This window comes from Arvicanthis niloticus, chromosome 10 (assembly GCF_011762505.2).
Source record: "Arvicanthis niloticus isolate mArvNil1 chromosome 10, mArvNil1.pat.X, whole genome shotgun sequence".
NCBI lineage: Eukaryota > Metazoa > Chordata > Mammalia > Rodentia > Muridae > Arvicanthis > Arvicanthis niloticus.
In genome coordinates, this window is record NC_047667.1 from 19,311,480 (window position 1) to 19,327,864 (window position 16,385).

The 16,385-nt window shown below is 39.6% G+C and overlaps 1 protein-coding gene across 1 annotated transcript in view; it reads left to right on the forward strand.

Moving 5' to 3' along the window:
* Thsd7b (thrombospondin type 1 domain containing 7B) overlaps nucleotides 1-16,385 on the forward strand; it is an 839,715-nt gene that overhangs the window by 809,173 nt on the left and 14,157 nt on the right. Inside the window, exons 21-26 of the mRNA XM_076941097.1 lie at nucleotides 260-405; nucleotides 7,388-7,547; nucleotides 8,691-8,864; nucleotides 8,966-9,061; nucleotides 11,299-11,381; nucleotides 13,907-14,099. Of these exons, the coding sequence (XP_076797212.1) occupies nucleotides 260-405; nucleotides 7,388-7,547; nucleotides 8,691-8,864; nucleotides 8,966-9,061; nucleotides 11,299-11,381; nucleotides 13,907-14,099 (852 nt within the window). The remainder of the gene's footprint in view (nucleotides 1-259; nucleotides 406-7,387; nucleotides 7,548-8,690; nucleotides 8,865-8,965; nucleotides 9,062-11,298; nucleotides 11,382-13,906; nucleotides 14,100-16,385) is intronic.

Sequence of the window (16,385 nt, forward strand, 5' to 3'; positions counted from 1 at the left end):
CAGCCTGTTTGACAGATATAGAATTCAGACCTGAAAACTGATGTAAAGATGGACAGAATTTCAGACTTTTGAAACATTAATCTTGAGAATAGTTTATGTCTCTAGAAATCTAAATTGAAATGGCAGAAACCAGAGAGTAAGTGGGGAAGGACAGAGTTCAGTGTCATACAATGAAGACTTAAACATACAAGGCAACAATTCTTCCATCCATTTTTAAGCTAACTTTAACCAATAACTGACACCTCCCTTGTTATTTTAGGTCGCATGAGCCGGACACGATTTATCATTATGCCAACCCAAGGAGAAGGTCGACAATGCCCCACAGAACTCACTCAGCAGAAACCCTGCCCAGTGACACCCTGCTATAGCTGGGTCCTTGGGAACTGGTCTGCATGTAAATTAGAGGTAGGTCATGCCTTGACACTCAGAGAATGCTTCTCAGTCTGTGCAAAGCACTTGTCTCATCAAATACTGTGATTGAATAAATTACACAGTACCAGGTTCTGGGCACATGTTATTTTTAACACAACAGAGAGCATGGGAAAATGCAAGCAAGGAAGTTAGTTGCACACAGGGTGACACTGCTAAGAATCTAAACAGCCATTCCTTAGGCACTGATTATAATAAGTTAGGTCACGGAACTGCCAATCTCTTCTGCATCCTCCAGAATTCTACGATTTTTATTTCTTTGCTTGCTGAGAATATCAAAGAATTCTTTAATTAAGCAAAACTCTGACTCTGTAAAAGAGCACAGCTTGCAGTGGATTATGTTTCTTATTATTTTGTTAACTTTCAGCTTTGACAGTGCCTTGCAAATGGACAGAAGATGACAAGGAAGTATAAGCTATTTTCTAACATTATTACACTAACCAAGGTTACTACCCTTTCCTCAATAATTGCTTTTTTTATTGGCCTGAGATATAAATGCTTAGTGACATCATCGTATGTCACAGACCCTGAGCTTGTGCTTGATCAGCAAAGATCTGCTACTGTGTGTTCTCTCTGGCTTCTCACTTGAGTAAAAGTGCATTGATTTTCTTTATTTCTGTCTTTTAGTAGTTTATCCTTCAGTTCATATTCTGGAGTATATTTTAATTAGGCAACAATAATTTTGATTACACATTAAGAAACCTCCCAAGTATTCTCATAAAGATGTTTAGTGCCCCTGCCTGGATGGCCATGTTGAGCAGTTTGGTAATCCTGCTAAAATTAAATACCTATGTTTCTTAACGGGTCTCAGAGGAGCAGAGTGATGTGGTGTTCTTGTTCCCTATCCCTGTTTTGTCTTGTTTTGTGTTTTGAAGATAAGATAGTCATGTAGATTGATGGATTCAGAAATAACCTAACAGCTCTAAGTCTACTTGTCTGAAGATCTCTCTGAAGTCTTTGGCAATCTGAAGTGTTACCTGAAATGACTGAAATCAAGAAAAAGGTTAAAATGGTCCCCCCTATAATTATGGCAACTTCGAAAGAGTAAATAAGGAGTGTAAGAAGGCATCACGGGGCCACGGCAAGAAGAATGAACAAAAACAGATGGTGGAGAGTGAGAAAAGGGGAGAGGTGCAGGGACAGAGAATGGCTACACTCCATGTCTTACCCAGCATGCACTCCTGTTCTGTCTGCCTTGGCACCTTCCTTTTTCCTTCTCAGGTATCAGCAGCCTTTTAGTCTTTGATAAAGTCCAGCAATTTGACTCTCAGGATCATGTTGAGCAAATGCCCAATAGAAGCTGTTACTTTCATGTTGACAGACAAAGATGAGCAGTGACCATAGTCCAAGGAAGCACTGGTGTGGGTGTGGGGTAATGGCTTCCCTGCCGTGGCACTAATTTAGAGGTCCCAGGGACTCATGAGAACAAGAGTTGGCTTTTGCCTTGGGAAATGGCAAAACTGCTTCAAATTCTGAACAAGGTGAGTCTTACCTACCAGTACTTGGTACAATGTTCTACTGCGTTCACTTTATGCTTGGATACTTAACTACACAGGGGTAGTCAATGTTCTTTCTGACGAGTTTGAAGTCAATTTGAAGCTGGCTAAAGACCCTGCAATCACTGATGGGAACAGATGCAGAGACCCACAGCCAAACATTAGGCAGAGCTCAGTGATTCCTGGGGAAGAAGGGGAGGGGACAGATGGTAGGAGCCAGGGCAGTCAAGGATACCACATTAAAACCCCCCAAAAAACAACAAATGTGGGCTCATATGGTCTCACTGAAGTGGAAATGACAATCAGAGAGCCTACCTAGGTCTAACCTAGGCCCTCTGCATATATGCTATAGTTCTGTAGCTTGGTATTTTCACTGGGTTCCTTAACAGAGAGAACACAGGCTTTTTCTGATGGTTTCACTTGCTTTGGGGACCCATTTCCTATTACTGAGTTGCCTTGCCCAGCTTTAATATGAGGTCAGGTGTCTAGTCTTACTACAACTTAACACACCAACACACCATGTTTGGTTGATATCCCTGGAAGGCCTGCCCTTTTCTGAAGGAAAAGGAAAGAACAGTGGATTGGGGGCAGGGTGAGAGTGGGGACTGGCAGGAGAGGAAGGAGGGGAAACTGCAGTGGAGATGTAATATAAGAAATATATGAAAATAAATAATTTTTTTAAAAACAGCAAAAAATAAAATAAAGACGCTATAATTGCAAACTCTTAGCTGCCACATTTCTCTATCTGATGCATAAAGTCAGTCCCTAAAAAGCAAAATAGCAAAAAAAAAAAAAAAAAAAAAAAAAAAAAAAAAAAAAAACCATAAATAAAGCAAAGGCACAAAAGAAAAGGCTCTGGGAAAAGGCTCGGGGACAATCGTTGGGCTGACTGTCCTGAGTTCCCGATGGATCTGACTTTCCTGAAGCCTCCTAATTCTTTGTGAAACAAATACTCAGGATCTTGTCACTAAAGTGTTTTTTTTTTCTTAAATATATAGCTATGTTTTTAGCATTGCTGATCAAAATACATGCAGACCTCTCACACAAAGGAAGACTAACTCTCCCCAACATCTCCCTGCTTCCCCTGTCCGTGCATGTTCTAACCCACTGGGTGTCTGTCACTGATGGTGGTAATAGCATGTCAGTAGCTGCTTGACTTTCAGAAGTGTCAGGCAACAATGATGGAGGCTTGCAAATGTGAATGTGATAAGTCTGCCTCCATTTTTCATATAAAGACATTAGAAAAAAATGTTCTCCTTCAGACCCTGTTAGCTCTAAGTTCCTCAACCACTGATGTCTTTTAATGAAGAGTTGAGATCCTGGAGTCAACAGTAATACACAGTTCACAGTTCTGGCAAGTTTTAGCTGTCTCCCCCCGACCCCCGCCGCCACCTTTGCCAATTATCTGAACACTCCAAGCATCATTTTCTTATCTAGCTTCTGAGAGTAGCAAATAGACTGACTCCTGGATGCTGGATGCCCTCCCCATCAATTCTAACACCACCAGATGCTCCAATCCTTCATATAAATTGCTGTGGTATTTGCATGTAACCTATATCTTCATTTATCTGTATACATTAGTATCTTCATTAAATTGTTTTGCTAATTATTACGATATAAGTGACATGCAAACATTTGTTATATACCATAAGAAATAATGACAAGAAAACAAAACTATGTAAGTTCAGTCTGGAGGTATTTTATTTTTACAAAAATTGTAATCTTCAATTGCTCAAATCTGCAACTGGAGAACATTCTTGCAGATGTTTTGTTTTATTTAATTTTTATTGAATAATTTATTTATTTATTTATTTACATTTCAGATGTCATCCACTTTCCCCATTTTCCCTCCCTAGAACCCCCTATTCCACTCCCCCTCCTCCTCTTTGCTTTTATACCAGTTTAATTACATGCATGTATTAAGGTCAGATCTAGGTTGAGGGTCCAGCAATACAGTAGATGCAAATAGTCAAGGAACAACTTTAGAAAGTGGCTGGATATAAAATTTACTCAAACAAATCAGTAGCCTTCCTTCACTTAAAGGATAAGCAGGCTCATATTTTTTTTTAATAACATATATAAAACACTTAGCGTAGTGCCTAAGTATTAAGAGCTCAGTGAAATGTATTTGACTGAAACTGTAGTTGGGTTTATTAGTGTCATTTGACTATTCACATCTGGTAGAGGGGAAAATCCAATGTATATAAAACTCCCCCAGCAATAAAGGCAGTGCAGTGGGTTGGGGAACACTCCCTGTTTACCATCTTGCTCCAAGAAACTGCAGCCTGCCTCCCAACCATAGTGTGTAAATCCTGGACAAGGGAGTGCTTGCTTCATGAATGAAAGTGTCATTCTGGTGCTGATTTCTTTTCATACCGGTAGCTGTCCTTAAAAGTGTAAGAGATTAAGGTTGAATATGGGCTGATCCCAGGATACACAGCAGGAGCCTATCACTGTTTATCTTGGTTCTTAAGATGATTCCCCAGTGCAGGCTTGTTTCCTGCACTGCTACACAAGTGCCTGATGAAATGCAAAAAAGAGAGGAAAAAAAAAAAAAAAAAAAAAAAACTCTCATTGATACATCCCCTCAGTTGAAGATATCAGGACTTTCAAAGCCCACATCTGCTGCAGTGTCTTTAGATTTGTTTCCAAGTATAAAAATACTTATTTGCACAAATGTACCTAGAAAATTCAGCAAAGCCATCTTCAAAATACTAAGTTATGAAGGAGCACTCCTCACCAAAAAGGAACTTTAGTTTATTCTTATTATTTTCCATTTTTGGCAGTGAGTTTTTATTTGAACATTTGTTTTTAATATTATACTGTGGGTTGATATTAAACTTCTCTCCAAAATGGCAGTTGAGCCTAAAATTATGGCACTTTTCATAAACAAATGAAACCATAGAAGCAGTGATAAGATCTTGATGGATCCTGTTTGGGATCTCACACTACCATGGTGTTGCTGGGCTCTTCATAACGCTTATACTGAAGACTATCTGCTAATATAAGAGAAAAGCGGTAACAGTAAGAGGGGGTTGGAAGATTCTACCTTCATAAAAGACCCGAAGGGGCTGTCCTGTTACCTCTGAGGACATGCAGAAGTCCTACCTTAATCTTGAATATCTTAAACTCCTGTGAGGAGTGCATATCCATCATTTATAAATTCCTCAGCCTGAGGTATTGTGCTATAGTGGCATGAACAGAATCCTCAATCAACTAAGCATAATTGGTATTAAGTTTTTATTGTCTAATAAAGTGTTGTTGTAAATAATAAATTGGCATTACCAATTTATATACTGCCTCAGATCCTTTATGCTGTAAATGACTGCACTTTTAATTCCCACAAATTGAAACTTTCATTTTTTACCAGTTGACCATTTTATTTACCCTCCAAGGTCCCTAGAAGATGTGTGAAATCTGATAATATTGAACCTAGCATTTAGTATAATTTTCCTATACATTAACACCTGCAATAAAGTTTATTTCTAAGTTGGACACACTGAGAGAATAGTAGCTTATAAGTGATTAGGACAAGAACTACAATATAGACCCTTGAGACTGCAAACATTAGTTCCTTGTTCTTTAGGACCGTTATTAAGTAAATAAAGCCTACTAGAACTCAGGTATTATTATATCACAATATTTGATCTGGTGACCAGGATCACTGCCATGTGACTGACAGATAGACAGTGGGAATGGTCTGGTCTTATTCAAAAATAGGAGATTCACATCTTGCATGAGACAGGATGGTGCAGAAATAACCCATCATGTTCTTCAGAATGGCACAAGTTAAGCACTTATGTTTACTTCTGGGATTTAATGCTTTTAGGTCACAGTTAACTATAGCTAACCGAACCCTCCCTACTGAATATCATTATCCTTGACTTGCCTTGTATGGGAAGCACCATAGTGGATGGTCTGTGCCATCTTTTCTTTCTAGCAGCCACCATTAGCTCCCTCGATGCCCTGAAGCTTGTACAATCATGCCTGGCCAATGCCAGCTGGCCCATGAGGGAACAGACAACTACTCCATGCCCAGAATCAATGGTATCCTGACTACTTTGACTGACACTTTTGTCTTTTTGCACTTCTGCTTCTGCAAGAGCTGTAGTGTCTCCAAGGTCCAGGCACTGCAGTATTTATCCTCTATAGACAGGAAGAACCAAGAAAGAAATGAAGTGCAAGTTTCTACTGTAGAGGGCTGTGGATCTATCATCTAAATGAAGACATAGTCTCATTCACTGCCCTGCCTCTTTACAGAAAAGACACACAGGGTAATCAAAATAACCAAAGGAAATAGGAAACTAGCTCTCTTTCGGCTTTTGGACTTAATAGACATGAATTAAATGTGGTTATCTAGGAAGACTGATACCAACCAGAAGAATGTTGATCAGTGAACATAGGATTCACGGAGTTTCTGGCATTATAAATGCCTCCCCCATGCATACCTCAGGTTCTTTATCCTTTATGGGTAGTACTGAGGCATGAGATGTCACATCTGGAAGATATTATGAGTGACCCCAACACATTTGCAGTTTTTTAATGACACTGAATCCAGCAGGTAGCACACTACCTGGGTTTGCTTTCCTTCCTTTTCTGCTTTAGTTCTGACGGATCCTCCCCACTGGCATCCTGGCATAAAGCCATTACATTAAAACTCCACCTCCAGCTCTGCTTCATAGGAATAGCTGAGGAAACATAGCTGTCAGCTGAAGTCATCCAAATTTCCAAAGGACTTCCTCCTGAGATATGAACACTTTATCAAACTCCTGGTGAAGATACCCGTCTCCTGAGTGTCTGCCTGTCCTTAAGAACAAGATAACTTTCATCACCAGACACTTGGGCTCAGTAACCAGCAAGCCTTTTAACTCTCAATTTCTGTTTCTGTGAGGCACTCACAGAAATGAATGTCCCTCATTGCCCGGCTTTCTGTGTGACACTAGCCTGAAACATCCTCAAAGCCTTTTACTCAGGACAGATGCAACGCTAAAAAAAAAATCACTTCAAAGAGCAACAGAGAAAAAAAAAATCAGTTTTATTTGAATCCCAACCTGATCCGTGTGAAAAAAGAAAGACCAAAATCAGCAAAGAAAAAAAATTAGGAAAATTAAAGAGAAATTCCTACCCTGGGGATATGCATGTTCTCTGGGAGATGGCTGTACATCAATCAGACTATGTTCTCACATATACAGAGACAAATTATGAATTTTTTCTCTCATTTTGGCAATTCTAACCAAGTGAATGGTCTTATTCTGGGGACATAAGTTCTAAAGCACGTGTTTGTGTTTCTATGCCCACTTTCCCTGTCAACCCCTGAAATTCAGTAATGCTTTGTGGGCAACAGTTGAGAAGGAATTCTAAAAAGAAGGAAGCTACTGTGTATCCTTAGAGTTTCCTTGGGGAGCAAAACTCTGAGATTCTGAGTATTTGGCTAATTCTTGGGGCATCCTTTCTTCTCTTAGGGTGGAGATTGTGGGGAAGGAGTCCAGGTGCGCCGCTTTTCCTGTGTAGTCCACAATGGTTCAATATCCCACACAGCTGTCCACGTGGAGGATGCCCTGTGTGGAGAAGTACCCTTCCAAGAAGGAATTCTGAAGCAGCCGTGCTCTGTGCCTTGCCCAGGTATGCGATAAGCAGCACTCCCAATGGTGATCTCATTTATTTTTTATTTACATTGATCTTTTTCTTCAAAAAGCTCTATCATATCAATGTTAAATTATTTATTTGATTTAATGCACTTGAACTGTGGGTATAGTAACATTGAAAGATACTGAGTAAGAAAAAAGAGAGAGAAAAGCACCACTGGCTTTGAAAACAAAACTACACTAGAATCCCATCTCATTTCACTGGCCTCACTGAGCAGTGGATTCAGCATCTAGATAACAGTTTGGTCCAGCAATGTCTCCACATCATCCAACACTCAGAATGCTGACTGAATCTTGAGACTGATGATCCTAGGAGACAGCACAGCAAGAGAGGGGCAAGGACCCTGTGAGTTCACTCTGAACAGTCAGGTTCTGTGTAGACGTGAAGGTCGTTACTAGAAACATAAAATGATTGTTTTATGTTAATGCTAACAATGCAATTCAGCTTACATTGAGTAATTTAAGGTCTCAAAATACTGCCTAACAGTGTATGTGTATGCATGTGTGCACTTACACATGTAGATTTAAGTGTACATCATTCACATGTAAGTGTTTATATTTAAGTCATGTGCCATTTGTCTACTCCATGGATTTACATTGACAACTCAATGTGCCTATGCATGGGGTACTTACATAATCTATTCCATGGTCTCTGTGCCCATCCATCTTTTAATGTTACGCTGGCCCTTAAAATCTGAGTCATTATAGTCTTTATATCTCCTTTTAATTTTTTGTTTTATTTTCCTCTTACTAAAAGTAGATTTATTTCATACAATATATTCTGGGTGCTATTTTTCTTCCAACAACTCCTCCAAGATCGTGTGTCCCCCCCCCCCAGCAGCTACATTATGCCCGATTTGTAACTGCTGTGACTTGGAGCAGAGTTATGTATGGCAATCCAATTTTTGCATTCTTTTGCTAACCTAGATTAAACTATAAATTATTTCACCAGAATTAGTACTTTCAGACCAGAAAAGCTGTCAATATTTAGACCTTCCCATGTCCCTACACATCTACCACATGTCCCTTGCATGCCCCCTTGCATGCTTCATTCCTCTCATTGATATCTAGCACCCATACTCACAATGTTTATCCTGCCGTCCACTATGTGACTATCCAGGAGACTGCCACATTACCCCATGGTCTGAGTGGAGCAAGTGTGAGCTAACCTGCATCGACGGAAGAAGCTTCGAGACCACAGGCCGCCAATCTAGGTCAAGGACCTTCATAGTCCAGTCTTTTGAGAACCAGGATAGCTGCCCCCAACAGGTTCTAGAAACACGACCATGCACAGGTACCAGGACCACCTTTCAGTGCTTTGACTTGTATTTATTGATGCTCGTTTGGCTGATAGGGGAGATATCATAGAATAACTGTTTTCATACTCACTTGCAGGTGGCAAATGTTATCATTACATATGGAAAGCAAGTCTTTGGAACAATAATGAACGGACTGTGTGGTGCCAGCGTTCAGATGGCCTTAATGTCACAGGTATTCCTTTCTAAGATTCATGTGGAGACTTCAAAAAGCTCTCACAGTGTGTGTCTGTTGAGGAATTCACTTATAAATTGAAGCAAGGTTGAAGAGCAGGTGGCTTAGATGGTCTGCATGGCAGGTTTTCATTAGACCCTCACTCCCATCTTTGAAATCAACAATTTCTTGTGATGAGATAATAAACTATATAAGCCAAACAGATCAGGCCAAACACAATAAAATATTCCTGAATTAATATCTCAGATAAATCTGAAGAAGATGCGTACTAGTTTAAATGGCGGTCTCTAAAATGCTAAACAGTGTGCTATGTCTATAAGCACACTGAGAGGAACCCACTCAGCATAAGCTGCAGTCCTACATGCTTCATGCCACTCTTCCTTGCAGCTGAGATTAACAGTGTTGACAACACACACAATTTTAAAAATTGAAATGTTTTCTGTTAATGACGCAACGAAAAACATTTAGATGTTATGGATGTTCATGTTTACCCACTGCAGGCTGCTTTTGAATGTTTTCCTGCTTAGGGCAATTACTTAATGCCTAAAAATAGTCTGAAGGAAAGATTCCTTATTCTTAAAAGAGGGTACAATTTGATTGTACAAATGTTTTTCTCAATAATTTTAAAGATTTTTTGATGTCTTCTTGTCAAAGCAAATTAAATTGACATTGATTTTTCTTTAGTACTGCAACTGACAAACAGCCTCATGCAAGGCTAGGAGAAGCATGCTACAGCTGGAGAATCACAGCCACCCCCTTTTCCTGTTCACATGCTTTCACATTATTGGTATTAATCCATAGTGCAATCCATACAGTAATTTATTTTGAGATACCTCTTTTTCATTTTGTAAGCTGTTAAAACTAAGTACTCTTTAAGCACGCCCACCCGGGAACCAAAGAGGCCTCCTACTCCACAGTGGGCAAAGGGCTTACACAGTGGTGGACTATGCTGGCCCAATGGACCTTCTCAGTGCACAGCATGAGACCATTAGACAAGTAAGCTTAGGCCATCTGCATCACCTGGTAAATATTACTAGAGCCTAATTTCACTGTTAAAACCTCAAAACCATGTTCTATAATCTGTGTGAGGTGGATTAATCCACTCTGGAGACCACTGGTTTGAAGAGTGGATGTCCTCTCCCTAAACACAATTATAAAATAGTTTGGTACTATATGGTCATCACTACCAAAATCCATATGACCAGTTTCAACTCTAGGTGCTATCCCTAGACTGCAGTGGTTTCCTGTCTTCTTTTGTTTAGAATTTTGGTGCCTGTTATTTGTCTTATTTTTTGAGCAGTAGTGACAATTTAGCTGCTCCATTCCCTGGATATGTCTAGGCCTGACATTTCCTGTATAGCCTTGAGCCTGAAGCGTTTTTTGCTGGCAGCCACACCATAAAGTGTAATTAGTTCACAAGTATTGCATTGCAAAGACTAGAGCCTATAAATTCGCCTGACATCATATGAATACAGTTTAAACACGACCCTTAAGTGCATCAACTTCTCAAACTAATTATCTTGAAGCTTAATGTCTGTTACAGTGTTGAATTGAGGAAGGCAAAACCACTATAGTGCACGGATGGATTTCGGGCTGTTGAGACACACGTCACTTTTCTTTACTCAGATATGTGCATAACACCTGCAAGTGCTGTGCCAAACATCAGACTGTTCATCCCAGACTTTACACTTTTGTTTCTACACACATGCTAAAGGGGGAAGTTCATATATGACCATATATGTTCATTATGCCTGGCTCATATAAATATCCTGGCCACAATGCTTAGCCCTGTGGCCTCTGGAGTAATAGTGACTTAGTTTGTAGAATCAGCCTAGTATGTAGCTGGGTTACTCAAAACGGGAGAGACAATGTATGCATGGGACAAGTCTCTAAGCAGTTGTGTTTGCTACTCTTGAACCCATAATCCCATATACAGATGTCATCAATTCTTGTACTGATCGGGTGCTCACAGGCTCTGCCCTCAATTATAGACCCGTGATAGACTCTCGATGCCACTAAACACAGAAAGACACTATAAACGTCTCGTTTTAAACACATCCTGAAGTGATTAGGAAGCTAGGGTTGTAGCACATGGCTGTCGTGTGCATTTAAGCCATGATAAAACAATAATGATGTTATCAATAATAACTATGTCCCCAGTATGAGGAGGAAGAACAAACTTTTAAATACGATTATCATAGATAAACCTGCAAACAACAGTGGTATTTCCTTTGTAGGAGGCTGCTCCCCTCAGGCACGCCCTGCTGCTATTCGGCAATGCATTCCAGCTTGCAAAAAACCTTTCTCCTACTGCACGCAGGTGAGTTACATGCTGGGCTCCCCTACAGGCATTATAATTTCAGTGATATATGTATGCAGTGTGGGTCCTGCACCTCTGCTAAAGCTAGGCAGCAACTTTATGTGCCTATGTCGCCATCTAGAGACACTTGGAGGGAGAACAGTTGCCAAGACAGCAGCTTATCAAATCGGCCTTCAGCTAATTAATGCTCCATCTACCAATAACTGGTTTAGTTAATGTATGCATTCTATTTTCAACATTTCATACAACTGAGCTGTTTTGAAACATGCACATGCTGTTCATATTTGATAACATTTAATTTATAAAATTTGTTGTACTACAATGTTTATAGAGTTTTAGGTTTGCTAAAATGTAGGTTAAACATATGACCATACTGGAAAAAAAAAAAAGCTTGTGTGTCTTTGTCTTTGTGTGTGTGTGTGTGTGTGTGTGTGTGTGTGTGTGCTTGCATGTGCGTGCATGTGCATGTGTGTGTGCATGTATGTGTGGTGTGTGCATGTGTGTGCGCGCGTGCGCGCGCGTGTGTGTGTGTGGGTGTGTGTGTATGTATGATTCTGTGTGTATATCTGTGTGTACTTTGTGTGCTTTGTGTGTGTGTGTAAGTGGTGGTTGTATGTGTGTGGTGTACAGATGCACATACATGCAAATATCTCCTTTTTGTAAAGCAGAATTTTTGGTTTTTTTCTCCCCTATCTCTTCCATACACTTCTGCTTGGAAACTAACGTCACATGCACATGGTACTGTAATTAGTGACTTTACTACTTGCAATGCATATATAACATTTTAAAGCTGTGTTGCATATCTTAAAGAAGCAGGTTTCTTCTTGCAGTGTGTGCATCCTAAAAACAATGGAATGAAAATAATTTAGGCACTCAATCATATTTTATGACTCTTCTAGTTCAAGACAGGTTAATTCTTTACCATAGAAAAGACATGGGTAGGTCTACGGGAAACAGGTACAAAAACAAAAGAAATAAATTTATTTGTCCTCACAATGTTTGCAAAATATAAGTTGCCTTTTCCCAACCTTATGGACACTTACTAAAATATAAATAACTCTTTCCTAAACCCTTGGCACATACAACTAACGAGACACAGCTCTTTTCTCACACTAAGAATAGAGATCCATCTTGTGAAGATGGCTTCAATAATACCACCATGTGTTAACTTCCATCAACTGAAAATACAGGGCATTGTTATAGCTTTGTCCTGCACTGACCCGAGGGCAGTTAGTTACAGCATTTGCTTCTCTGGCTGCCAGCTGTCCTTTTGTAGAATATCAAGGTGCCTTATTCAGTTTCAGTAGATGTTGCTCCTTAAAATCAAATTTAGTCAACAACTGATGATCCCAGTAAGACTATCTGGATTGGCCGTAGTGGCTATATGAGCCAGAGATCTGTTCAGAAAATACCAGAAGGTGATTTATCTGTGAGGAGCCATACCAGCAAAGTCATAAAGACTGATAATCACACCCTTCTTCCTTTCTCCAATTTTCCAGTGTCTGTCTATTAGACTAAGAGGAATTACTTTCTGATTCACTTCCCAAGACAGATAGGAACCGTTGTCTATCATCGTTCATCATAGTCAGCTTGTCCAAGATACTCATTATACATGAAAGTGACCAGAAACTTCAGGAGCAAATATAAAGGACACACTGTCATGGTGTCAGGCAGGGATGTGTTATAATGTGACACTCCAGTTATGACAATGAAGAGTAATAGAGGGAAATGGATAGATGACATCTTTTCCCTAAATGTGATTTCAATAAAGTGTCTTTCCTCCACCTGGACCTCCCTCCTAGCAGCAGAACAGTTGTCATGACTAGTTGAACACCAATGGTGCGGGGTGATAAAGGCATAGAGTATCTGAGGTAATGACAATACTCGGGTATCACCTAATTAAAAAAAAAAAAAGTCTGCATAGACCAGTGGCTTTTCTTTGCAGTAAGATGGGAAAGCTGAAACCTATGGGCTGGTGTCCAAAACTAGGGAGGGAAAGTTGAAGATAAAACTTTGATAAAATGTCATAAGCATCTCTAAAAGAGAAGAAATGCCATACTAATACACCCTACTCTCAGAGAACTATGATATCATCTTTGGAAAAAAAAAAGTCTGAATTATAAGCACATTAGAAAGATATGGCAAAGGATAAGGGGATACTCGGGAGACCCCACCCACTCAGAGAAGAAGGGAGAGAGAGGATGGGAGAGAGATGCTGGGAGGGATAACCAGGATGGAGCAGTGAGTGGGGTGGAAAATCAATATGTAGAATAATTAAATAGATAAATAATAAAAATAAATTAAAAAAAAAAGATCTGGCAAGTTATTTAATGCTGACATTGGGATGCAGAAAATTGAATTATAGATGTGATCTTTATCCATTTAGTAAAACACTTGCTGAAACCCCTGGATTTACAAGACAGATAAAGGCAAATATTAAGTGATTTCACTGATGTTTGAATAATTCTTTATTTATTTATTTTCACAATTTCTATGTAACCACAGATGTATTTTCTGTGCTGTAGGGCGGGGTCTGTGGCTGCGAGAAGGGGTACACAGAGATAATGAGATCGAGTGGCTTCCTGGATTACTGCATGAAGGTGCCTGGCTCAGAGGATAAAAAAGCTGACGTGAAAAACCTCTCTGGGAAAAACAGACCTGTGAACTCCAAAATACATGATATCTTTAAAGGATGGTCTCTTCAACCTCTGGACCCGGGTGTGTTTCCATCGTGAATACGGGATAGAAAGTTTCTTCCAGTGAGCTTTGACTGTGGAAGGAATGGGGCAGGGGAGGAAAGAAGGACAAAGGACATGGTTTAGCTCAAGGCTGTTCAGATTTGAAGGGTTTATTATATGTGGTCCTATTTAAGCATAAAGCATTTTCATGGATGTTTATGAACCCGTCAGTCATAGTCTAAGAGGCAGCGAGCTAGGAACAAGGTAGTGTCTTGGAAAAATGTCTTTTACTTGTAAATTGTTGCTGCTTCTACAGCTGGATTTGTGCATTTAAATAAAATTAAAGGAGAAATTGCAATATGATCAGAGAAACTTACAGGAGGTACCCACAGGCCTCTTACGGTTTTAAAGACCCTTTTTTTTTTTTTTTTTTTTTTTTTTTTTTTTTTTTTTTTTTTTTTTTTTTTTTTTTAGAAAAGCGGGCCTTTTGAATACTCTGACTTAAGTGACCTGTTTTCAAACAAGTGTGACTCATAAATGGCTCTGTCTCAGTTCCTTAACCTATAAAAGTCAGTGTAGTGACCCACTTTGTACAATTGTCCTGGACAGGGCCAAGCATCCAACCTCTTGGGCTCAGAAATTAGTGTTTATTGTGAACAGAAAAGAAAATGTGCTGAATGCCATCCGAGTGCCTACCAAATGCCATTAGCCTTGTTGGAGAAATTAAGAAAACCAAACCTGGCAGCATCAGGGAATTTCACCAGGGTCACACCAGAAAGTGACAGGGGTGAGTTTCGAGATGCAAGTGACTAAGACTCTTGTGTGCCACTTTGTGAAGTGGGCAAGCATCTCTGTGCTTCCCACACTAACCTCTTTTCCGAAGTGAAACACTTCAAACTACCAGGCAGGACCACATAACTAACGGGGAAGACAGACAAGCCTTGAACAGATGAACCCTGGAAACTTTCCTTTTGGGCTGAAGACTTGGTTCATCCCAAAAGTTCCCTGGTCACACATTTAAATTAAACAAAACCCAGACCCCAGATGCAAAGGATGTGCAACCCGGTTGGAGAAACAGGTTTATACACTGGCTTCTCAGAAAGAGCATCACGTCTCACTCAACCTTTGATCCCCTTCTATGCCAAAGGTATTTTAAAACATTTTAGCTTTAAGAGCAAAGCAGGGTTAGATTTAAATAGAAGGAAATGATGTGCAATATAGACTTTTTATTTCTGCAATTTCAGAATAAGGTCACAAGGAAATGAATCTCCATATATATAAGAGATCCTTTGCTGGGCAGTGGTGGCACTCACCTTTAATCTCAGCACTCAGGAGGTGAGGGCAGGCAGATCTCTGAGTTTGAGGCCAGCCTGATATACAGAGTGAGTTCCAGGATAGCCAGAGCTACACAGAGACACCGTGTCTCAAAAAAACAAACACACACACACACACACACACACACACACACAAAGGAGGAAAGTTGGGAAGAAAGGAAGGAAGGAAGAAAGAAAGAGAGAGTGAGGGTAAGGAAGGAAGAAAGAAAGAGAAAAGGAGAGAAAGAAAGAAAGAAAGAAAGAAAGAAAGAAAGAAAGAAAGAAAGAAAGAGAAAGAGAACAAAAGGTATCCTTAATCTCTGACCTATGAATAGACTACAGGATCAAAGTAAAGGACCAAAAATATCATGTGTGGGGGTTAACAAGCATATGTGTCAATGTATAAATAAATAAAAATGAATATATGCAGGTGTATAAACACATGCAAAAAATGTATATGCATGCACATACATGAAGATGTATAGATACATACATACTATATAGTACATACACACTAAAAATGTGTGAATATATATGCACATGTATATATACATATATACTTATGTATATATATACATGTATATATACACATATGTATATATACATGTATATATATGCATATGTATATATATACATATATGTATATATACATGTATATATATGCATGTGTGGATCTATATATGTAGATATATCAACATTTTTGTGTGTGTTTGCATGTGCTGTACCAGCATATGTATGTACGTGTTTTCATGTGGTAGGTCACATGTGCTTGCATGAATGCACATGTATTTGTGTGTACATTTGCATGGAGACCCAAGGTTGTCATCAAGTGTGTTCCTGCATTGCTCTTCCTAAATATTGAGGCAGTGGCTCACAGGTAAATGTAGAGACTGCAACCAGCTAGTCTAACCAGCTTGCTCTGGGGCTGTCCTGTTTATGACTTGCACATGCTGGGATCACAGCCAGACCACCATGGCTGCTGGGCTTTTATGTGAGTACTAGGTATCTAAACT